The following is a 24,692-nucleotide window of genomic DNA, read 5'->3' on the forward strand; positions in this document are numbered from 1 at the left end:
GCCACCATCACCTCTGAATCCGAATTGGACCTGCTTACCTTCGTCTCAACCCTGCCAAGGAGGTCTTGGTTTTATACTATAAGTTTTCGACGGTTCCTTTTTTTAGTCTATTTTACACTGACTCTCCTCTTTTCTCTCAGATTTTTACTGTCTCTTTGCAAACCGTCCAATACACTCGCACTTTTCGACTGTAAATTATTGCATAATTTCCCGCTATGATGAATTTTTAGCTATTTATTTTTCTCTACAATACAGAAATTGTGCAAATACACTGCTTCAATCCCCCCTTGATGTTGTGTTTGTATACTTCCTCAGGTATCTGATTCAGACTTACTCGACACCAGAGACGGAGGTGCGCGCCCCCTTCGCGTCATAAAAGTTTAAAATATAATATATATATGTGTGTGTGTGTAAGCCCGTGAAGCGGAGAAGAAAAGGAAAAAAAAAAAAAGGATGATGCACTTCAACCTTCCCTTAGCCACGCCACATACACGACCACCGGCAAGAAATGGACCCGTATCGCGCAAAAAGGGTCAACATCGAGGCCACACTACATGAATCAAAGTCGAAAGATAGCAATACAAATGGGGCAAACAATCTTTGTGTTATAGTTTTCTTTCCTCCTCAAATTGCAGATCCCATGCACTAAATGATTTGTCTGTCTCCAAGGAAACTTACAATAGTCCTATCGTGTTCTTATCCCAAGTTAGATGAGGAGAAAACAGCAGAGATGATCTTGCTCAAGGCTATTCTGTAACCAACTTAAAGATGAATCAGGGTGACTATGCCCGTGCGCAGACAAACAACAGGCACGGAACGTCCCGTTTGCACAACCCCACGATGGGAGTCATGACTATGCAGTGTGCAGGATAACAAACTTTGAACTTTCTAAAATCGTCATCTCCCATTGATATTGAATGGTTGACCCGTGCCCTCCGGTTTTTGGCTCTGTAGTATCATCAGGAGCTGAATTGCTCTTCAGCTGCCAGCTCCTAATGCCTCAGCTTCATGCTTCAAAATCTCGAAATCCCCAACAAGGCTGAACCAACCTAGGTTGATGGGAGCACTAGGCCACGGAACCAGGTTTTTGCGTCTTCAATCCAAACAAATTCTCAAACAATTTGGGCGCCATGGGAGGCATGTTCATGGCCTGAGGAGCCATGAAGTTGACTATCTTTTCGTGTACATGGTACCTGTCAGTACATTGGTAATTTAAAATGCTCACCTATACAGAGATATTTTTCATAAGCCAAGAGGCAAGATCAATTGAAGATGAACCAAATTACCTTATCTTCCGACTCTTGGAAGCACGCCGATCGACTACCTTTCTCTTCTTAGTTTGTAGTCTCCTTAAAGCATAAAAAGCAGCCTCTGGATATAATAAAATGGCAAATACCAAATGCTGTGAGACTACTATCTGATGAACAAATGGAAAAGTTTTATCTTCCAGTATAATTAGTGATACAGTTTACTGGGGCCAATTTAACCCTTGTGATGTAATATCAATCCCTCAAACCAACGGATGAATTGTAGCTCAGGAACTCCAATCACTTCAGTTGCAAGCCAAGCATTTTAAGGACAAAGGCAACAAAGTGCCACAAGTCATAGGCAGAGCTACGCCCTTCTTATACCCCTCATCAGTAAAGGACACTAATGGAAAAGATGCATAAAGATGTGGAGTTACGAATCATGCTATACCTGATGATGTTGGGTCAACTGTCTCAAAAAATTCCTTCAGCAACTGCTGATAAAACTCTGTGTCATCCAAAAGTTCTGTGTCACCCTCTGCATTTGCCTCCTAATTACAGCAGGAATAAAATAGTTCCTCATCAGCTATAAAAGGAATGACGAATGACCATTCATGGTCTCACATGCAAAATAAGAAAGATTGGTTAAAAGATAACTTTTCTTCAGTTCCTTTTCTAGACCCGTCAACGCAGTCGACAGCTCCATGGATTTTTAAGGGTTTTAGAATTTGCGCTGAGTGTCCTACCAATGCATGGCAGACATGGATGGATCAATTTCACATTGCATTGTTGATTCCTCTTGAGATTAAACTTTCATTTTTTCTCCGCCGGGGGGGGGGGATGATTATGAACGGGCAGAGGCCAAACATAAAGAGAATTCCTGTAACCTCTTTCTACGTGACATCATAGGGCATAAGTTTGCTCCTTGTATCGTGACACTGCTCGAGATCAGCGGTGTCTAATCAAGAGTGGCCCACCGATTGCTTATTTGACCAAGAGTATGAAATAAAAACTATTTAAAAATAACACCACCATTACAAAGCAAAAAACTTAGTCCTTGAAAAGCTCATAATGAATGCGGCATGGCATATCAACAAGGTATGTAATATGGCTTGCTATACACATCCTGAACAATTCACGGCATGCCCAATTCCCATAATTATAGCATGACTCAGAGCATAGCACATCCAACCATGTTCCCAAAACACTATACAGGACGGGTGGCTTGCATTTAATTACCTCTTTGTTGGTGTTATCCACATGCTCAGGTACCTGGCCAATAAAATATTAGGTAAGAAACAGCAGGTGCAGATAGGTTGAACTTCACTTGCCATGCAACCTCAATCCAAGTATCGGTTGTAAAAAAAAAAAAAAAAAAAAATATATATATATATATATATATATATATATATTTCTATTTTACCCACAAAAAAAAAAATCTATTAAGGATTTTTAACTTACCGACCCAAAAATGCCAACAGTTGACCTTCTCTGTTGCATCTGCTTAACCATTCGGCTGGGATCCCTCATGTAAGTAGACACTTGTTCACTGATATTCTGCTCAACAGCGAAAATCAAATTATTCTTCACCCACTTCTCAGAAAATTTTAATTAAATTGAGTTCCAGGGCCAAACCTGATTAAAAGCATGTAATTTGTTTTTCATAGCTGCAGCACCAGTTGTCACCTGTGTTTTTCTATGCCATTTGTCTACTGACTTGTCTCTAAAATGAGCCATTCTATAATGCATGAGCAATTAAAAATTGAGTCAGCACAAATCACTGAAGACATGAGGAAGCATGTGCACCAGCAAAACAAGAAGAAAATTTCATGTGGACGTGAGCCTATAAGTTCATCAATTGCCAGACAAGAAAATTCTCCTAAGGCCTATACAAAATAGAGCTAACCAGGCAAAAATGTTCATATATTCACTCATGTTGATATAGTGAGCAATATGAGATGTTCTGTCTATCACACATACAGGCGAAAGAAAGACGATATTTACATCCACAGCTGAACCATCAGCCAGTTTTATGTCAAAAGGTAACAAGCTGATGTGGCCATATTTGCATAGTACCTTCTATGCATCTGTGAAATTTGCAACCATTCGTCATCAGTATGCCCATTGTTGCTCTTATAATCCTCCAATTGCCTTTTTGATTGAGCAGAATTACCTAAAGGGCGCGACAATCATAAGATGAAAAAAGATCATAACTATGCCATTCATTGTCCCTTCATAAGACAACTGAGATTTGGACATGTCAAATTTCTGTCCTAAAGGACATGACTGTCAAAACATGCAGAGTCATCTTCATCTAATTAAGTTGATCAACAAATATGAAGAAAAATCATAACTGTGCATTCACGAATTTCCCTTCCTAAGACAACATACATTTTGTACATTGTCAAAACTTGTGCGTGTATAATTTAAACTGTCAAGAATTCTGTAAATTTCTTGTTAAAAAGCCTAACTTCTGAATTACAGAGTAAACCCTTTTGCTGTACCTTCTGCTGAATGAGCAATGGCTGGATTATTGTCGAGCAAAGCCTGCCATCATATGTGTGATGTGAGATATATTGAGAACACCGATCAACATGTCATAATGACTAGTCGTTCTTTTAAAGCAAAAACAGAAAGCCAAGCAATTAAACTGGATACGAAATTCCAGTGATTTATTTCATTAAAAATAACAATCACAAGATCTCAAAAAGCTAGAACTGAAAATACATCATTAAGCTAGATAATTGTGACAAAACCTTTTTCTTATTTTGCAGTAAAAACTAGAGCTCGCTATTCATAAGTTAAGCGTCCAAGAAAGCTTAATAACTGGAACAGACAGCATAGGCTATCTAAGCATCTAAGAATGCTTAATAACAGAAACAGACAGCATAGGATATAATTTATTTCTTTTGTTTCTTTTGGTTTCTGTCCATGCTGGTATACTCATAATTATTTTAGTTTCAAATTACCTTCACATTAAACCAAACCAAACACAGATAAACAACATCAGCCAATGGTTCTTTCAAGTTTCAAGACAGAAATACCTCCTGCAGCTCCAAAATGGAACCCAACGTCTCCTTGGTGGATGCTATCACATCTACATAGGCTTTATTGACATTTTCATCTAACCCGCAAAATGTAGACCTTACAGATTCCTGCAACAGCATGTGAACCTCGTATAAAGATATGGCATGAAACAATTAAAAACAAAATAGGGGAACAAGGGATCTATACCTGGGGTAACCGGTTTGAACTTGAGAATGCTTTCTGAAGTAAAAATCTCAATTCAAGAGTTTTGTCCCACAAAGCCTTCAGGTTTATAGGAGAAATATCAATGAATCATAATACAGAAAGAAAGTAAAAACGCAGAAAAGAAATTAACAAAAATTAGATTATATATGGGTGCTAGATCTGCAAAGTCTATTGCACACTTGCCAGGTCGAAGACATTGAACAAACCAAGTTATTTATAAACTTTCCGGTGGACGGGTTTTCCTGTAGTGAATTATCATTGTAAACTTCTTGAAATGACATACCTTCTGATTCTGTACTGCTTCACCTTTTAGAAGATCTTCATCCTTATGTCGCTTGAGATTCTTCAGTATGTCTCTGCAAAATGTCAAGTGAAGCCACGGAATATAAGTTGCCATTAATGAATATATACATGCATGTTTACGAGAATCTATCCTCATTAAATGCCACCACTACCCAGTATCCTCAATAATTCATCCTTTTCCTACAACTACTACTACTATGAAAGCTTGCTTCATGAATTCTCCTCAGAGACTAATTTTCAAAACATGACCTGAGCAATATGATCAAAACTAACTATAGACTGTATATGTAATCTGCAATCAGCAAATTATGAGATATTAGCTGCAATGGTGAAACCAGACACACTCAGGACAACATCTTAACCGTCAATGCATCCGCTGTGAACAATAAACAAAGCTTAAAAGAAGGGAAATCTCACTGCTCCTGGTTCTGAAGATCCATATACTCCTTCTCCAGTTCTTTCATCTCGTCATCTGCTCTACCATGAATCTGCCCCTCCTCGTCACCCGAACTGGCGTCTTCGTCCTCATCACTTACTTCTTCTTCATCCTCCTCCTCCTCCTCATCGCTGCCATCATCCATTCCACTATCACCTTCTTCGACATCAAGGTCGGAATTCATCTCCTCAACCTAGAACGGTCGACAAAATCGATCAGAATGAGCAGATTAAGGGCACCCGACCAGATAAAAACCGCCGAATTCCCCACTCACCAATGGCTTCCCATCCTCTAGATCACTGCCGTCCTCCGAAACGCTTCGAACCTTTCTCGCTCGCTTAGAAGATGTTCCCATTGTAAAAATCCCTGAGATACGAGAAATCAACCACAACCAATCGGAATACAGCCCCTACCTAGTTCCACCAACAAGTAACGAAAGGAAACGCAACACGAGCACAGTCGACCGACAAAAATCTCAGGACTCGAAAGCGAAGAACAAAAAGAAGAAGAACAACAACAACAAGAGACGGAGAATTACTCGCGAATGTCAATTCCGGAGAGCAAAGAAACTGGAAGAGAAGCTGCGGAGATTGCTTGGGCGCCCCGACCGGCGTCGAATCGTCGCCTCGGTGGGGGTGACTTGGCTGGGTTTAACAACAAAAACCCTCGCAACAGCAGGCGTCCTCGTTCAACAGAATCAACAACGCTTAACGCAAAAGGAACTGGGCCGAGAGAGAGAGAGAGACAGAGACAGAGTGGAAGTGCGAAAAGCCCAATATAACTTATAGCCCAGCTCTCAAGCCCATTTATGTCTGCTAAGATAAGAAACAAAATTTAGCAGAGACGAAACGAAGGAAGCTGCTCTCCAGGCGCGCAACCCAGGAAGACCTTATTAGTGAAAGCTGTGAAGCGGAAACATTCCTGAGATTCTTCTCATCATCATCAACCCCTGTCCTCAATCAAATCATATCAGTCGGCAACCGTAACATGGATAGCGAACGAAGGTCCAAGGATGAGAAGAGAAGCCAGGGTAAGTCCGTTCTCTAACTCCTCCTCCTCCTCCTCTTTCGGTCGGAATTGCAATTCCTGCTTCCTGCTTCCCTTTTGTGTGTTATTCCGTCGCTCAAAAAATGCTGCCGAAACACAAAACAAAAAAACCCCCCGAGCCAACTGTCCTATTGATGTTGTGGATCTAAGACGAACGGAGGAAAAACCCCCGTTTCAATCGTCGCTGAATTTTGTCCTGTGATCCGTCTCTGTGGAGGAACTTTCTCTGCCGATGATGAATACGATCAATCACGCCCTAACCTTTTATACTCCTATTTATTGTACTGGTTTTCGGAAGAACTGTGAACTTCAATTTTTTTTTTTTTTTTTTTTTTTTTTTTTTTTTTTTTGGTGGTGTCTGCAGATGAGAGGAAGAGGAAGAGGCATCGGACGGACGAGGGCGAGGAAAATGAAAGCAGAAAGAGCGACAAGAAAGAGAAAGGAAAGGATAGGAAGTCCCACAAACACCGTTCCGATAAAGGTGGGGCAGAAAATGGCTGGAATTTCATTTCTCCTAGTAAATTTTTTGTTACTGCGTTGTCATAGATACAAAGCTTTGACATTTGGATATCTGTACCGGTGCAAGTTATAGTTAAATTGTTCATGGCAGATGCAAGTTACTGATTGAATGTCTTCTTCTGGAATTGACTTGTTGTTTGCCATCAGCATACTGCTGCTACCACTTTTCTCATCACTAGTGCAGAATCCTACTTTAAGTGTCCTCTTTAACGTTGTACCTGTCGATACTGCTGCAGAAAAGAAGTCCAGGGACAGCAAGGGTAAACAGAAGAGAAAAGAGCGACGCTCGGTAATTTTCTTGGCTCACAGATTGATTGCTAGTAATATCTCTAATGTTTTTATGTTCCATCCTTCATGTTCGGACATGGTCTTTTTCGACTTCCTCTCTGCTCTCTTTGCTGTGAAAGAAGAAAGAATGAACAATATATTGGAACTCTTCACTGTTTCTGTGTATAACGTTTAGTTTATATGCTTGTATGGTACATCGTATATCTTAATTCAAGACTTTATGCCTCTTACTTCCTCAAGATGTTCATTTTGCAAAATTGGATGATGATATCCCCTAGTGGAGTCTCCACCCTACAGCATGCAAAAAGCAGAAATCTCTTCATAATCATAAGACTGTTGGATGGAACATGCTACAAAATTTAAATGTGCTCGTTTGTAGAGATGTTGGAATCCTGAGTCATAAGATAATTTTATTATGAGGTAAGGTGCTTTGTGCATCTTAAAAGGGGTAATGACATTGCTAGGGCATGAACTTTTGGCCATTTTGTAATCAAGTATCTAAAATTTTTCTTTTTAATTTAATCGAATACCCAAGTTTTCAAATTGAGCCGAATGTGGTGCCTCCATTAGATACATGGGTGGAAAATGCTGGTATGGAACTAATGTAGTTAGTTTACCATTTGATATGGTAATATAGACATGTGGAAAAAGTTATGTCTAAGTTGGCAAAAACTTAATCATTGTCGGTCCTCTCTCTCTATCTCAGCATGGCAGCCCATGACTTGTTTAAAAATCAACATATTAAATGCAAGGTGAGGAAATATTCTTAAAGAATGTCTAAAGAAATTTTGTATGGCCAAAAAGTTTGTTAAGTAATTAAAATGTCTCTTCAGTGCTTTAATTTTCCTTTCTATTTGTTTGTTTGCTTCTCATGTATGAGCTCGATTTCTCCCCAGCCCACCCAAATCTAAAATAGAAAAAGGTAATTCAAGGTGGAGACCTCAGATCTAAGCACACGGCCCTAAATTCGGAGTCGCTAGCTCGTGTCTGAGCTTGTGCAACCTCAATATGGTGGTGGTGGTCATGTGCAGTGAAGGTTGATTGGAGAGAGTGAGAGAGAACTGAAGAGAGGGAAAGGGACTTGCAAGCTAGGTGGGGTGAGCAGTGGACATGGAACCTGGTGTAGGGCTGCAGAGGCCTCACATTGAGTGATAATTGGGAAAAAAAAAGTTCAGATATTTGATTGAAAGACGGATAAAATTTCAGTTAGCTATAGTTCATTCCTTGTGAAGACTATTTCCCCGCATATTCTCTAAAAATAGTGAAACCACCTTAAGTTCTTTCTTAAGCATGACCATCGTCAATTTTCTAAATTACTATCTAGTTGCAGGATATGTAAATAGCTCCCTTGCTTATGTAGTAAAGAATCGTGATTTGACAGTTGGACAGTCAGATAGTAGATAGTTCCTCTCGGGAACATGCTGTTTTGTCTGCAATTGCCTGTGAAGTTAAACAATTCTTATTTAGGATGTCTGTGTTTGAGGTAACAAAGTTTCCATATCTTCCTGGATTTGACTTTCATTATGGGAGAGTTTCTCAATATTTTCATTTTCAGTCCTACTCCTCCGCTCAAAGACATGATTCGACCAAACTGTACGTGTAACTACCATGTTGATTTTATTTACTTGCATGTTTGGTAATCTCATCTTAGGTTTGTCTTGGTATGGTGTTATGTCATGCCCGGGGATGCTTATCCTGTCAGGGTTTTCACAATATATTGGATACAAATGATATGATTGATTCTTCTTTTTCTAGAAACATGATATCCAAGAGCTGTCAAGTGATGACTATTTCTTGAAGAATAACGAGTTTGCCACCTGGCTAAAGGAAGAGAGGGATATTTTCTTTAGTGATCTCTCTGCAGAGTCAGCTCGTGAACTTTTTTCGAAGTTCATGAAGGAGTGGAACAGGGGGAAGCTTGAATCTCGATACTACGAGGGAATTGCGAGTGGACAACGAACAGCCCATGTTTGGAAGATCAAAGTGTAGTGGGAAAAGTTTACAGGATCAGGGAATCTTATAGCTAGTGTTTGTCCTTTGTAAATGCAATGACACTGTTATTTTCACGCTCTCTTCTCGAGGAATATAGTACAGGTAATTTAAAAGGTTCATGTATGAATACAGAAAATTGCCTATTAATTTCCTTGTGAATAACTTTTCCCAGCGAGAGTGATTGAAGCAGAACACAGGATTAATTTGCAGAGAGATATTGTTATTTGCATCTTAGCTCTAATGTTTGGATCGGATGGGATTTCGCGGAGTCTCCTCAAGCATTTTTACTCTTGCGATTTGTTTTCTTGATAGAGTGTCCTCTTGTAGTTGTTTTCCTAATCCTTTTAAGTTGGTCACTGCATATGGTTTTTTGTCTCTCTTTGTTGTTTCCTCTTCTGGTGGGTGAATACTAGATTTGGTGTTGCCATGTGAAGAGTATGAAGCAAACTGTTTCTGGACAACATTTAATCTGAATGCGGACGGGATTCCCATTCCCCAAAACTAAAAGTTTCGAATATTTACGTATGACATATTTTGTAGTCTGATTTCATCTGCGTTGATATCATTATTTGTATCGCCCCCCTCGTTTGTATAGTATATTTTCCGAACCCCTAGTTTCTTTCTCCCTCCTTGTATGATGGACAATAATGAGGGGTTCAGAATCTTAAAGGAAAAATGGAATGATAATACTTTTTAATCCATCATTTGAGTCTTAAAAATTGTGACCTGGCATTTGAGTTTTTAAATTGTCATATTGTGCATTCAAATCCTAGAATTGGCTTTACTAATCCATGCGACTATTAATAAACCGATTGAACTTGTTGAAACGAAGACGATGTGCTAAAAAAAACATATTAGAGAGAGGGAGGGGATCGCAAGAAATGAAGAAAAATCAATAAAAAGATTAAAATGTGCAACATAAATTTTCCCTCCAATTAGAACTAGGGACACGGAGGAAATAGCAAGTATAAAAATTTTGAAAAAAATACACAAATGATCCATAAACTTTTGTTTAATGTATAGTATTGTCTCTAAACTTTATGATTTAATAAATATAGTCATCAACTATTGTAGCTGAATAAAATGTTAAATGTTATCCTTCCGTTAATTTAAATTAATGAAATTTACATAAAGGGGCGTTAATTTTAAACAATGGATAGCCCCAAAAAAAAAAATTACATAAGAATGATTTGAGTAAGATATTATTTGAGTGGACGAAAGACTACATTTAACATTTGTCAATGATTTAGATTCTGCACTGAACAAATTAAGAATGATATTGCACAGTAAATTAACGTTTCGGAATTATCGGGTATCATTTTCCTTTGAATTTTCCCTCCAGTGAGAAACGCATCTCTGTCAACTGGAACTGAGTTGTTGATTCGGCAAATTCTCTGCAGTCTCATGCGTAACTGGTGAATCAATCCTCCCCAACTTCAGAACTGGCTAGGTGCTCTAGATTGCTACCAGCTCTCCACTCCCATCATCTCTCTCTGCCCTTCACTTCCTTTCCCACAATCTTTTCCCACCGTGACTTCTCTACCCTCCGATGCACCCGACCAGCCGCCGTCCACCCCCAAGTCGCCGCCTTTCTTCAGGATGGTTTCTCGCGAATCACCGACGAAAACGTCGGTAAGGCGTTGCATGCTCTGTGCATTACGGGCGTGTTCGACCTGAGTACTTTCCAGGCCAACACACTGGTCAGTTTCTACTCGAAGTTCGGTCGCATCGAGCGTGCCCGGTACCTGTTCGATACAAATCCCGTGAAAAATGAGGCCTCTTGGAACACCATGTTATCTGGTTATGTTCGCGTGGGACTGTATCCGGAGGCATTTGAATTCTTTGTCCGGAATTGGGGTCGAGGTCTTTGCCCCAATGGCTTTGTTCTCGCTAGTTTGGTTACTGCCTGTGATCGGTCGTGTCGTATGGTAGAGGAGGGTGCTCAACTCCATTGCCTTGCTGCTAAAATTGGCTTGAAGGATGACGTGTACGTGGGTTCTTCACTTTTGCATTTTTATGGAGCGTATGGCTTTGTTTGCAACGCCAGGAAGGTCTTTGAGGATATGCCTTACCGGAATTTCGTCTCCTGGACTTCTCTGATGGTTGGTTATCTGAACAAAAATGATCCTACTGAAGTCATTAATTTGTACAAGTGCATGAGACATGAGGGAGTGATTTGTAACCAAAATACATTGGCCACTGTCATTAGTTCTTGTAGTTTGCTAGATGATACATGCGTAGGCCATCAAGTTCTCGGACATGTCGTGAAGCTAGGGCTTGGGCATTGTGTTTCCGTGGCAAACTCTCTTATATCTATGTTTGGTAGCTTCGGTGATATCGAGAAGGCCCAATATGTCTTTGATGTCATGGATGAGCGTGATACAATATCGTGGAATTCAATAATCTCTGCTCATGCAAATAATGGACTTTATAAGGAATCTTTCAACTATTTTTATCTAATGCGGCATGCTAACTGCCAGCTAAACTCAACTACACTTTCAACATTGTTAACTATATGTGGTTCTTCAGAGAGACTGAAATGGGGCAAAGGGATACAGAGTCTGGTGGTGAAAGTGGGATTGAATTCCAACACTTGTACATCTAATTCTCTTTTGAGCATGTATTCAGAAGCTGGAAGACCTGCCGATGCTGAGCTGGTATTTGATGAAATGTCAGAGAGGGATGTAATCTCATGGAATGCAATGATTGCTTGTTACGTTCAGGATGAGAAAAGCACAAACGCCTTGCGTCTTTTGGCAGAAATGCTTTGGATGAGAGATGTGATAAACTATGTCACTTTTGTGAGTGCGTTGGCTGCCTGTTCAAGTCAGGAATTCGTCATCCTAGGTAAGATTGTTCATGCTCTTGTAATTGTTGCAGGACTACAAGATAATTTGGTGATCAGCAATGCGTTGATTTCGATGTATGGATTCGGTCATTTGATGGTTGATGCTGAGAAGGTATTCAAGGCTGTGAGAAAACATGACAAGGTATCTTGGAATGCACTAATTGGTGGCTATGCTGAGAATGAAGAACGTGAAGATGCTCTAAAAGCATTTAGACTAATGAGACAGGAAGGACCCAGTGCAAATTATATCACCATTGTCAACATTCTCAGTGCTTGCTCGACTTCCAGCAACCTGCTGACACACGGACAGCCCATCCATGCTCATACAATCGTGACGGGACTTGAGTCAGATAAATATGTCTGCAATTCCCTCATCTCAATGTACGCCAAGTGTGGGGACCTCTCTTCAAGTGATCACATCTTTAGTCAATTGGACGACGAAGATGTAGTAGCATGGAACGCAATGATCGCTGCAAATGCCCACCATGGCCATGCAGAGGAGGCCATAAAACTCATTGCAAAGATGCGGACTGCTGAATTACATCTTGATCACTTCAGCTTTTCTGGAGGATTTGCTGCTGCAGCTAATTTGGCCTTGTTGGAAGAAGGCTGGCAGCTTCACGCTTTGGTCATGAAACTTGGGTATAACACAGATCTTTATGTCACTAATGCGGCAATGGATATGTATGGAAAATGTGGAGAAATGGACGATGTATTAAGAATACTTCCCGAACCAATGAACCGGACACGGATGTCATGGAATGTTCTAATATCAGCTTTTGCCAGACATGGGTGCTTTGAAGAGGCAAGGGAAGCTTTTCATGAAATGGTAGAGCTAGGAGTGAAACCCGATCATGTGACATTTGTTTCTCTGCTTAGTGCATGCAGTCATGGGGGTCTGGTAGATGAGGGTCTTGCATATTATGCATCCATGACAACAAATTTTGCTGTCTCGCCAGCGATAGAGCACTGTGTGTGCGTGGTTGATCTTCTCGGCAGAGCAGGAAGGCTCGCTGCAGCTCAAAATTTCATCGAGAGAATGCCAGTTCCTCCAAATGACCATGTATGGAGGAGTTTGTTGGCTGCATCCAAAGTGCATGGCAATTTGGAGCTTGGAAAGAAAGCTGTGGAACGCCTGGTTGAGTTGGATCCATCAGATGATTCGGCATATGTTTTGTATTCTAACATGTGCGCCACTTCAAGGAGATGGGAGGATGTGGAGATTATAAGGAGGCAAATGGGGTCCATAAGAAAGAAGCCTGGTTGCAGTTGGGTGAAGTTGAAAGACGAGGTGAGTTCATTTGGCATGGGCGATAAGTCACATCCACAGTCGAAGCAGATAAATGAAAAGTTGGCAGAGCTCAAGAAGATGATAACGGAAGCAGGCTATGTTCCCGACACAAGCTATGCTCTTCAGGATACAGATGAAGAACAGAAAGAACACAACCTTTGGGAGCACAGCGAGCGACTAGCTCTCGCATTTGGTCTGATCAACACTCCAGATGGTTCGGCCATTAGAGTTTTCAAGAACTTGCGCGTGTGCGGCGATTGCCATGCTGTCTACAAGTTGGTCAGCCAAATTGTGAGCAGAAAGATTATTTTGAGGGATCCATATCGGTTTCATCACTTCAGCGAGGGCCGGTGCTCATGCTCTGACTATTGGTAGACAAAGTGCTCTCTTCAAGGTTGCAAAACATATTCATTTTGCTTTGTTGTATCATGGATAATTCCATTGAGAAACCACAGATACGTTAATCAAAATTTTCTTTTTGCAGTTAGGGAAAATAAAACGCAATGCTCGTTTCGAGCTCGATGAAATTACGGTTTAATCTCCCATTTCTTTACCGGGCCAATTTCCACACAGAAGCAAAGTCTTCTTATTCACATAGAAAATTGGAATGTGAAACTCAACACCGAGAAACCAAACTAATACAGCATTGGCCATGAAGTGATCCCCCAGAGGACCGTGGAATAATTTTACTTGACTTCGTTTCTTCGTGGGAAATATAACAGTTTTTGAAAAATATTTTTCAGGAAACATTTTCCAAGAAAAATGATATTATTTTTCGATCTTTTAGCTAAAACCTTAAAACGAACTAAAAAATATATTCTACCATTTGGTATGGAAAATTTCATTTGATTCTCTTGAAAAAATTGCCAATTTTTTTTAAATATTATTTTATATTTTCTTTTCTTTCTTTTTTAATTTTTTTTTTTTTTCTCTATCAATCGCTTGCTATGGCAACGATTGACTTACTATGGCAACAACTAGCAACTTGCAATAAGTGAGGAATGAGCTTGCTCGAGGCCATCAAGGCTTGACCTCGCTAGATTTGGTGAGCTTGTCCCTCACTTGTGGCTCTTCCCATGGCCAATGATTGGTAGAAGGAGAAGGAAAGGAAAAAATAAATATAACTAAAAAATATATTTTTAAAAGAATATTTGTATAAAAATGAACATTTCATTAATCAAGAATTTGAATCCTAATATCGAGGATCCACGCCCAGCCTTTGTGGATTCAAGCCCTAGTGTTGAGGACTAAAGCTCGAGCATCAGGACTCACGCATGGCTTTTGTGGACTCGAGCTTGGTTGTTGGGGCATCAAGCACAGGCACCAAAGCTTTGAGCCTAGCCTCAAGGGACCCAGGCCTAAGTGCCAAAGACTTGATCCTAAGTGAGGAACTAACGTTGGGGTTGCCGTACCCAAACGTAGTATTTTGAGTCCAAATGTCAATATTTAGTTATATTTTGAATGTTTTCCAATTTTTCAATGAGTAAATCTTTTTTCTTGAATCTAAATATAGATTTTCCATTAATTAGGAAAATATTTTTTATCGATCAATTTTCTTAAGCGAACCGAACGTACGAAAATGAGGAAAATGTTTTCCTAAAAAATGTTTTTTTGCAAAACAAACAAGATATTGGTCACTAAGATGACTATGTTGATATCAAGGGATCTTAGCCAATATTAAGGATAAATAAGATATTGGGCATTAAGATGTTTACAAACTAAAAGAACCTTGAGGTAAGATGAACATTTGAAAGGAGTTCGTCGAGGGTAAATGGACCGAGAAGAATGGTGATATGTTCAAAATGATACTGCATTTATTTGAGGAAAATTTCATGATAAAGGAAAATATTTTTTGAAAAATCATATTTCAAGAAAATGGATAGTTTTCCTTATGTAATCAAAAAATGATTTTTGATATCTAGATTGTATTTGGAAAATTATTTCAATCTTATAATTTTATATCAAAAGAATAACGGATGTTAAAAAAATTCATTTCTTTTTATTTTTCTTTCCTTTCTCTTTTTTTCCTTCTTCAGCCCGATCATTCGAAAGTGTTTTTTGATTGGTTAGTTTTTTCCGGACTAACCAAATGGGTGAAGTCCAATAAATTAATTTCCAAAAAACACCTTGACTCAAACAAATGCACCTTAAAATTGTTCTCTCTCTCTCTCTGTTTTTTCCCCGAAGGCTTAAGATTTACTTTGGGTGTTAATTAATGAAATCCTTGTAAATCTTTTTAAATATCATGGTATCTGACCACTAAAAAAAAAAAGAAAAAAAAAGTAACGCCATGGTAAAATCGCGTGTGAAGTCGCGAGGCAGCGCCATGTGACGTGACACGTGGCGCCGCGGTGCGCAGCCACGGCCTTAGCCTATTTACACCACCATCTTTGCATCATTTCGCCGGAGATCCTTCGTCTTCCCCGTGTTCCCGTTCGGGTTCGATTTCCTGACCGTTTCTCTCCATCTGCTTCTTCGATTTTAGGGTTTCTTCTGCTTCCGTGCGCCCTCCTGCATCGCCGGCTCCGCCATTTATGGGACGCAGGTATCCGCGCTCGCTTCTGCTGGTCTTGCCTGCCGCGCTCTTGGTTTTTCACTCTTTTCCTGTCGGACGAGGGCGGATTCGGTTGTGCTCTGGGCTCATGATTCATACACTGCGCACACTCGTTTTTTTTTTTTCCTCTTTTTTTGGGTGATCGGTTTATCCTTGTGGTCTGGAGCTGTGAAAGATGCAGCAATGCCACCTTTCATGGTTACCTTGACTTTTATGTCGTCGCTTTCAGATTTTTGTCCTGCCCTTCGTGCGGTCGTGAAAGTCTAATCCACACCTCGCTTTCCTTCCTAAGTGAGAAGAGAAGAAATAGAATAGAATCGCTAAATATAAAAATGAAAACTTTTTAAGTTGTAGTCACGCCAGTCTTAGCTACTCTTCAATGTGTGGTCTTGGTTCACCTTCATCTGGAGATGCAGAGAGCTGCGAGGGAGGGAGGCGAGATGACTGTAGTTTTTGTTGAGTTTCCGGAGAGTAATGGAGGGAATTTAGAGATCGCATCGAATCGTGCTTAAATCCGACTGTGCTTCAACCTTCGAGCCTGCTCTTCACGTTGAAAAGTTCAATTTTTTTTATTATATTATTTCAGTGCACGCGTGCATTCGTTAAGCGTTTCGAGTTGTGCCATTTTGGCAGTGCGAGGACGCGTCCTGGGTTCGGGGACACGAGGAGGAGAGCGAGTCGCGGAGAGCTTCCTGAAGTCGGGGCGATATTCATGTCGAATGCCAGTACCAAGGAAGAATGTCTGGAGAAGAGGCTCTTCGGCCTTCCCCACTCCCACGTCGATTTCGTGAGGAGAGTCAAAGCTGGAATGATCCTGTTCCTCTTCGAATACGAGCAGAGGGAGCTCCACGGGGTCTTCGAGGCGGCTTCAAATGGCGAGGTCGACATTATCTCCTCTGCTTATGCTTCATCGGGGAAGCAGTTCCCTGCTCAGGTACTACTTGGCCCTCTCTCTATCGTTTAAAGTCCTCACTCTTTGCTCCCCCGAGTGTGCCGTAGCTTCTTCCTCAGCATGTGATCTTGTTTGTTCAGGTCCAAGTTAGCAGAATTTGGCACTGTCATCCACTTTCTGAAGGAGAATTCCGTGGGGCCATTGAAGGCAACTACTTCAGTGGCCACAAGTTCAATTTCGGTCTCTCCTATGATCAGGTCAGGAATATGCCTTTTCTTAACTATACCATATGACCGATGATGAATGGTAATAGCCTTGGAAGCAGAACTCATCCTTCCAACTTCCTCACGTCCAGGTTCACCAGCTTCTTTGTTTGTTTGACTCCAGAAAGATCGGAGATTTGAAAGATACAGTTTTTAATTCATGCGCGACAACTGAATTTGTAGAAAGACGTCCTATACCTTTGCATCTTGATGGAAAAGTAGAAGGCGCTCATTTGGCAGACACAGATGCTGAAGTCGAGTCATCTTACCCGGCCACAGAGTTGCCCGGATATTCTGAGAGATCTCTTCCAGAAGATTGTTTTTCTCTGGTTTCTGAAACAATGGACAAGTCAAGCCCTGCCAGAATCTCGTCTGATACTCTTAGTCTTGCTTGCTCTTCGCCTTCTCAAACAAGACAGAAATTGCATGAAGTTGAAACTCAGTGTGCCGATGCTTTAGGAAGTCAGTTGATCCAACTTCATGGCATCGCAGAAGATAATGCTCGTCCTTGTTTGAATGCTGACCTTGGTGATTTCATACCTTTGTCCTTCCATGACGATGTGAACGCGCCAGAAGACGAAGATGAAGACGAATCCGTGATACCTAGTTTATGGTCAGACGACCTCTGCTTCAAGCCATACAATCCAATTATTTCGGGTGTTGATGGTTCTGTGGATCCATGTGAACTCCCTACCTTAGATCCACAAAAAAGTCTGTTCCCTACGATTGGTGAATCATCCTCTGCAATCATCCCTTTACGAATCATGACAGACCACCAAATGAAGGAAGATGACGATCACTTGAATTCTCTCTCAGGCAGCCAAGAGAACAGTATTTCAGAAGACACTGATAACTTTCCCTGCGTCAAGTGTCTGTATTCTGACTCGTTACTCCCGAGCGAGAAAGGTAGCGTCTTCTCTCGTTTGACGAAAGGAACCATACAAGAAAAGCATGATCCCGATGATGGGGTAACATCAGTTGATGACATTATGGAAAAGTTGCAACTGAAGCGTGAGGCTTGGATGAACACGGCAAAAGATCAAAATACTGCTCTGAAGTCTGGGGCTGTGAATAATTCGAGAAAGAGTGTGTTCAAGCGGCTAGGTTTGCCTTTGGAAACCAGCGGATCAGAAGGGCAATGTGTTTGGGAGGTGTCGATGGGAGGCAGCAAGTGCGCCAGGAAGAAGAGAAAACACGAAGTACTGTGACAGCACCGCACTTCGGAGTTAAAATAATGCACATTATCACATGATTGACTAGAGTAGCTCAGTGGATACCTGGGCCCCTCATGGCTGAATGGAAGAACCAAGATTAAATTGTAGTAGGCAAGGAGTGGAACTAATGGCATGAGTAGTGGACGGGGTCGAGATAATGTCCTGTCCAATGAAAGTCTGCAAAAAGTACGCCACTGAGTTCAGTGTTTGGTGAAATCTACCCTGTGTTGGTGAGAGTTTTGCCAAAAAATACTAAAAGCATCATATAAACTGAAACGGTAGGGCAGACTTATAAATATGAATACTATTAGGCCATTGTGCTAGAGTTTATGTCAGACATGTTCCGTATATTATCATAGCACCGGAATATACACATTTTGGTGAGTGATATAAGAAGCATAAGTATATGATCTCCTCATTTCAAATCAATGTCATGCTACACATAACCATAGAGACTCAAAAACACTTAGGATCTGTTTAGCAACTGCCAAATTCTGAAAATTTATATTCTTTTATTCCTGAGAGTAAATTAAATTCATTTAGTAAATTTTTTATTCTTGAGAATAGATTTGAAGTAGAATCGAGAAGTTAAAAAAGTTGATTATTTATTCACGGGACAATTCTAGAATCAAAGCCAACCTATTTTTTTTATATTTTCTCTTCTTTCTTCTAGTTCTTATTCTCTCTCTTCTTCTTCAACTGCCGCCGCCGCCCACAACCGACGGTCACTGACGAGTCTCGCTTGGGCCTCCTTGACCACCAGTGAGGCTTGCCCAACCCCGACAAGGCTCAATCGAGCTCGTCCAACTACCAGCAGGGCTCAACCTCGCTAGGCTATCGCAAGCTTAGCCTTGCTAGATCTAGGTGTGAGCGAGGTCAAGCCTTGCTCAGCCATGGATCAACCTGAGCCTCGTTTAGCTCCTAGCGACGCTTCAATGAGGTCATCAGTCCTCGTCTGGCGGTCACTAGTCATCCCAAGACCGACGATTGAAGAAGAAGGGAAAGAAAAGACCAAAAAAAAAAAAAAAAGGATAAAATTATTTAAAAATTAAAAAATATATATTTGAAATAGAAATTCTAAGGATAAAAGATTAAACGCATTTATTTCGGGAATTGAAATTTTAAACAATTGTCAAATGGTTTAAAATGCTTAGAAATTATTACCGAAAAAGAAAGCCTTTATCAAACGTTCACTTAAAATCTAGGCAGAAACATTTAGAATCGATATAAAAGCTGCCCTCTCTTCTCCTCCCCTAGAAGAAAGGGAGTGAACCAAGAAACTACAAGGGAAAACAAAGCGCAACCCACTTCAACCAACGTCCACCCCATTTTACTGGAATGAGCCAAGCCATTACCAAGGTCATATCACATGCATATACAAGCTGCTACTCAATGTATGACTACCAAATTCATACTTCATCTGCTTAAACAGAAAAGGGTGACTTAGATTGTAATACAAAAACATTCTAAAATGGCGGATCTTACACCATCCGACATCTTATGAGAAATCGATAAATCTAGAGTGGAGACAAAGCAAGCACAATCAATCATAGGGATGGAGACACAGACTGCAATCTTTTATTGCTCAGCGTTTTTATTGCTTCCTCGTCAAAGAAGTCCTGAAGAGCAATCATCTGTATCGAACTGCTCTTCAAGCTCCTTATTGCCTCTACACTTGCCAAAGCTCCAGCAACAGTTGTTATTATGGGAACCTTATAGGCAAGGGCCATCCTTCTCAGATGTCGTCCGTCAATCGAGTCAAGTGCATCACCGGAACTAGTTATCACCATCAACTGAATTTCTCCATTAGCAATCATATCACCTGCATGGGGTCGCCCCTCATGCATCTTCAGCACTCGTTCTGCTGGAATACCCGCTAATTCAAGAACATGAGCTGTCCCTGAAGTTGAGATAATTTTAAAACCAAGATCCAGAAAAGCTTTTGCAATCCTCTCAAGGTGGGGCTTTGTCAAGTCATTCAAGCTGAGGAAGACAGTCCCAGAAAGAGGTAGCTTCTGCCCAGCAGCAATTTGAGCTTTTGCAAATGCAACAGGAAACTCATAATCAATACCCATGACCTCACCAGTGCTACGCATTTCAGGCCCCAACAGAACATCACATCCTTGGAACTTTTCAAAGGGCAGAACTGCTTCCTTTACAGAGACGTGCCGGGGGACAACCTCATTAGTGAAATTTAGTTCATGAAGAGATTTCCCAGACATGACAAGGGAAGCGTACTTCGCTAATGGGTGTCCAATTGCCTTAGACACAAATGGGACTGTCCGGGAAGCACGTGGATTTGCTTCAAGCAAGAATACCTCTCCAGAAAGTGTTATTGCGTACTGACAATTCATAAGCCCACAAACGTTGAGCCTCTTTGCCAACTTTGTTGTCCAAGACCTAATTGTTGCCAAGCACGAAGGTGGTATTGTTTTTGTAGGAAGAGAACATGCTGAGTCACCAGAATGGACCCCTGCCTGCTCAATGTGCTCCATGATCCCACCAATCACCACATTTCCATTTAAGTCTGCAAGTGCATCAACATCAATCTCAATGGCATCTGATAAATACTTGTCTATCAATACAGGACGCTCTGGGTCCACCTCCACAGCATTTTCCAGGTATGTCACAAGCTTGTCATCACTGTACACTATTTCCATCGCTCGGCCACCCAAAACATAGGAAGGCCGAACGACAACTGGATATCCGATATCTTTTGCAATGGAAAGAGCATCATCTTCGCATTTGGCAATCCCTCCTTTAGGCTGCTCAATTTGTAACTCCTTCAGAATTGCATTGAATCTCTCCCGGTCCTCCGCAGCATCTATAGAATCAGGGGATGTGCCCCATATGCGAACAAGCCCAGCCCCACTGGCACTTGTTGGCCTATGCTCATCTAGATACTGCTGGATAGGGAGGGCCAGCTTCAACGGTGTTTGACCCCCAAACTGAACAATGATTCCATCTGGTCTCTCCAGATCAATAATATTCAAGACATCTTCAATTGTCAACGGCTCGAAGTAGAGACGGTCACTTGTGTCATAATCAGTGGATACTGTCTCAGGATTTGAGTTCATCATAATTGTCTCATACCCTGCATCCTGCAACATAAGAGAAAATGCTTTGAAAAATACAGCCAGAAGAGAGGTGAAAACATTTAGAAGAGTATAGCATTTACAGCAAAAAGGTATATACTTGCACGACAGGGAGTATTATCCAGTGACATGATCTCGACAATTCTTATGATACAAAAATGGTTGGATATAATTGAATGCAGAGTGGCATAGAAAAGGGGGCCATAAAATTTTACAAAGATCTACTCTCCAGTACTCTAAGATGTGGAAGAAAATATTCAATGAGATTATCACAACCATACTTTTCCCATTGGCAGAAAATCCCTCACTGATAACCTAACCACAGCACACTAAGATCTGGCAACAAGAAAAGATTCAATGAGATCGAGATAACCAAAAGACCTAGGGACATGCAGCACAACAAAAAAAACAAACCACACTTTTCCCGTTGAGGGAAAATCCCTCGCTGATATCCTAACTTCACTGCACGAGAATTTACTTAAAAACTTGACATGTACAATGGATACAGAATAAAAATGTAACTCCGCAGGATGAAAGGACATATCATGAAGATAAGGCAAACCTGAAGAGCAAAGGATGTGTGACAGCAGCAATAGTCGAATTCAATCCCTTGACCTATCCTGTTTGGTCCTCCACCTAAGATCAAAACCTTCCTCTTTTGGGTTGGAGCTGACTCACATTCAAAATCATAGGATGAGTACATATAAGGAGTGTTTGCCTCAAATTCAGCTGCACAAGTATCCACACGCTTATATGCTGGTTTAACACCCAAAGACAGCCGCTTCTTTCTGATTTCCTTCTCAGTTGAATTAGTTGCAAAGGCAATCTGCTTGTCACTAAAACCTCTCCGCTTCACCTCGTAAAAATCATCCTTTGTCAGATTTGACAAGGAACGAGAAAGAAGATACTGTTCTATATCAATGAGCTCCTTAAGCTGTGTGAGGAACCACTTGTCAATGTCAGTCACCTCATGAATATCATCGACTTTCATACCCCTCTTCATTGCGGCATATATGGCATGAATTCGATCTGGGTTAGGGACCCTTAGGCTGTATTTCAACTGGTCCCAATCCCAATCAAGTTCCTTTACCTGAGCACACCCCCACCCAGAGTAGCCTAATTCCAAGGATCGAACTGCTTTCTGAAAAGATTCCTGAAAGGTACGGCCTAATGCCATTGACTCACCAACAGACTTCATCTGGGTTGTAAGAATTGGTTGTGACCCAGGGAATTTCTCAAATGCAAACCGAGGGATCTGCATCAGAAAAAGATGGAGATATAATTAAAGGAAGACTGACAAAACTAAGACAACTTCTGTTCAAGTTATGTGCTTTCAACAAGTTACACGATATCACTAGAGAAAGCTCAAGGCACAGGTATAAGCAGAGACAAAATCTGGCTATTTCCGCTGTAAATATACTCCATACAGGGAGAAGGAAACACAAAACAAGAGCAACGAATAGAATAAGGGGATCCTTACTTTAGTCACCACATAATCGATAGATGGCTCGAAACTAGCCGGTGTCTTCTTGGTAATGTCATTTGGAATCTGATCCAACGAATATCCGACGGATAATTTTGCAGCCATCTTGGCAATGGGAAAGCCGGTAGCTTTGGATGCTAGAGCAGAGGAACGCGACACCCTCGGATTCATTTCAATTACCATCACCTCTCCGTCAACAGGATTCACAGCAAACTGCACATTCGAGCCACCGCACTCGACCCCAATTTCCCGAATTATTGCTATGGAATAGTCCCTCAAACGCTGATACTCCTTATCCGTCAAAGTTTGAGCAGGTGCCACCGTGATCGAATCCCCCGTGTGAACACCCATGGCGTCAATGTTCTCGATGGAGCATATAATAACCACATTGTCAGCTAAATCTCTCATCACCTCAAGCTCATATTCCTTCCAACCCAACAGCGACTTCTCCACCAAAACTTGTCTCGTCAAACTCGCTGCCAAACCCGCCTTACAAATGGTCTCAAATTCCTCCTTGTTATAAGCAATCCCACCTCCCGTTCCTCCCAGAGTAAACGCAGGTCTAATAATCAAGGGAAACTCCCCAATCTCATGGGCTATTTCTATACATTCATCCAAAGTGTTTCCTATACCGGAGGGAGGAGTTTTAATACCTATGGTCTTCATCGCCTGCTTGAACAAATCTCTGTCCTCCGCTTTCTTGATGGCGTCGAGCTTCGCCCCGATCAACTCGACACCATACTTCTCCAAGACCCCGCTCTCGGCCAGTGCGACAGCGAGGTTCAGCGCGGTCTGGCCGCCCATGGTGGGCAAAAGAGCGTCGGGGCGCTCTTTCTCGAGAACTTGCTCGACCAGCTCAGGCGTCATTGGGGTGATATAAGTCTTATCAGCCAGGTCAGGGTCGGTCATGATGGTGGCGGGATTGGAATTGATCAAGACGACCTCGTAGCCTTCCTCCTTGAGAGCCTTGCAGGCTTGGGTGCCGGAGTAATCGAACTCGCAGGCTTGGCCGATGACGATGGGGCCGGCGCCGAGGATCATGATCTTCTTCAAGTCGGTCCTCTTGCCCAATTTGGCCGGCGCGCCGTGGAGCAGCTCGTGGTCGGCTGAACCGGCGGCGGGGGCGGCGCATATGGTGGGTTTCCGGAGAGGAGGGGCGGGCCATAGTTTGGAGAGGAGCTTGGGAGAGGAGAAAGGACTGATCTTGGAGGAGGAGGAGGAGGAAGACAGATCCTTGGGGGAGTAGAAAAGGAAGCGAAACTGGAGAGGTCGGGAAGAAGAAGAAGAAGAAGAAGAAGAGAAGGAGGAAGAGGGAGGAGTGAAGAGAGATTTGGAGGAGAGGCGGTTCATGCAAAAACCCATTTTTTAGGGGATGGATATTGGGGCCCTCGGAAATGGAGAAATGGAGAAATGGAGAAGAAGAAGAAGAAGAAGAAGGAGAAGAAGAGAGCTCGGTCTCTCTCTCTCTCTCTACTGTGTTTCTCTCACGCTCTCGCTCTCTCTCTCTCTCTCTCTCTACTGTGAGCTTCTGCAGCGTGAGCGTCCGAGCCTCTGTGACGACGTTTTAAAACATTCACGCCAACCCCCAAAAAAAAAAAAAAGAAAGAAGAAGAAGAAGCAGAAAGAAAGAAAGAAAGAAAGAAAGGGAAAGGGAGAAGGGGTTAGGGTTTATCTTGTGCACTTGCGGGCCGGGCTTTTGTGCGTCATTCCATGATGTCGCCTCGGCCACATCTTTTGGAGTCCAACTTCTCGTGGATGATGATGTCATTTCGAACAATTGCCCAATTTCATGCCTCCTGCCGTCCAATCTGTCTCCATCCACTCTTGCTAATTTTGATCGCTATCAATTTATCTCGCTTTCTTTCTTTTTTTATTGTCCAACTCATTCGGAATCTTTTTTTAGTTAGTGCGATTTCCCTTTTTCTATTGCACGCGATCAAATTTATTTATAAAATAAACCTATATCAC

The 24,692-nt window shown here is 41.6% G+C and overlaps 5 protein-coding genes across 6 annotated transcripts; 3 read left to right on the forward strand and 2 right to left on the reverse strand.

Moving 5' to 3' along the window:
• Positions 1–571: 571 nt before the first annotated feature.
• On the reverse strand, positions 572–5,937 carry LOC104451023 (putative uncharacterized protein DDB_G0270496). Its single transcript, XM_010065770.3, has 14 exons — positions 5,777–5,937; positions 5,513–5,604; positions 5,220–5,431; positions 4,783–4,855; positions 4,482–4,556; positions 4,292–4,402; positions 3,752–3,794; positions 3,324–3,420; positions 2,883–2,985; positions 2,709–2,804; positions 2,487–2,519; positions 1,699–1,798; positions 1,287–1,371; positions 572–1,193 (listed from the first exon to the last, which is right to left on the reverse strand). The coding sequence occupies exons 2-14, from the start codon at positions 5,591–5,593 to the stop codon at positions 1,067–1,069; spliced, it is 1,236 nt and encodes a 411-aa protein (XP_010064072.1). The 5' UTR covers positions 5,594–5,604; positions 5,777–5,937; the 3' UTR covers positions 572–1,066.
• A 141-nt stretch (positions 5,938–6,078) lies between these two features.
• Positions 6,079–9,313, forward strand: LOC104452398 (style cell-cycle inhibitor 1). The gene is made up of 4 exons (XM_018876428.2): positions 6,079–6,268; positions 6,650–6,766; positions 7,041–7,093; positions 8,848–9,313. Exons 1-4 carry the CDS (start codon positions 6,226–6,228, stop codon positions 9,079–9,081), a joined length of 447 nt encoding a protein of 148 aa, XP_018731973.2. The 5' UTR covers positions 6,079–6,225; the 3' UTR covers positions 9,082–9,313.
• Positions 9,314–10,496: 1,183 nt separating this feature from the next.
• On the forward strand, positions 10,497–13,750 carry LOC108960252 (pentatricopeptide repeat-containing protein At3g24000, mitochondrial; the record flags this gene model as incomplete). Its single annotated transcript, XM_039315082.1, has 1 exon — positions 10,497–13,750. A coding segment is annotated over one exon (3,102 nt), but the record flags the coding sequence as incomplete, so codon positions are not given.
• A 1,869-nt stretch (positions 13,751–15,619) lies between these two features.
• LOC104451024 lies at positions 15,620–18,571 on the forward strand. Of its 2 annotated transcripts, none has more exons than XM_010065772.3 (4): positions 15,620–15,768; positions 16,411–16,711; positions 16,810–16,926; positions 17,025–18,571. In XM_010065772.3, exons 1-4 carry the CDS (start codon positions 15,758–15,760, stop codon positions 18,138–18,140), a joined length of 1,545 nt encoding a protein of 514 aa, XP_010064074.2. In that variant the 5' UTR covers positions 15,620–15,757; the 3' UTR covers positions 18,141–18,571. The 2 variants fall into 2 exon arrangements, with proteins under 2 accessions (XP_010064074.2, XP_010064075.2); XM_010065773.3 differs by lacking the exon at positions 15,620–15,768 and adding an exon at positions 16,116–16,326.
• An 883-nt stretch (positions 18,572–19,454) lies between these two features.
• On the reverse strand, positions 19,455–24,297 carry LOC104451025 (carbamoyl-phosphate synthase large chain, chloroplastic). The gene is made up of 3 exons (XM_010065774.3): positions 22,722–24,297; positions 21,804–22,496; positions 19,455–21,247 (listed from the first exon to the last, which is right to left on the reverse strand). The coding sequence occupies exons 1-3, from the start codon at positions 24,084–24,086 to the stop codon at positions 19,694–19,696; spliced, it is 3,612 nt and encodes a 1,203-aa protein (XP_010064076.2). The 5' UTR covers positions 24,087–24,297; the 3' UTR covers positions 19,455–19,693.
• Positions 24,298–24,692: the final 395 nt, after the last annotated feature.

The sequence above is a fragment of the Eucalyptus grandis genome, chromosome 6, assembly GCF_016545825.1.
Source record: "Eucalyptus grandis isolate ANBG69807.140 chromosome 6, ASM1654582v1, whole genome shotgun sequence".
NCBI lineage: Eukaryota > Viridiplantae > Streptophyta > Magnoliopsida > Myrtales > Myrtaceae > Eucalyptus > Eucalyptus grandis.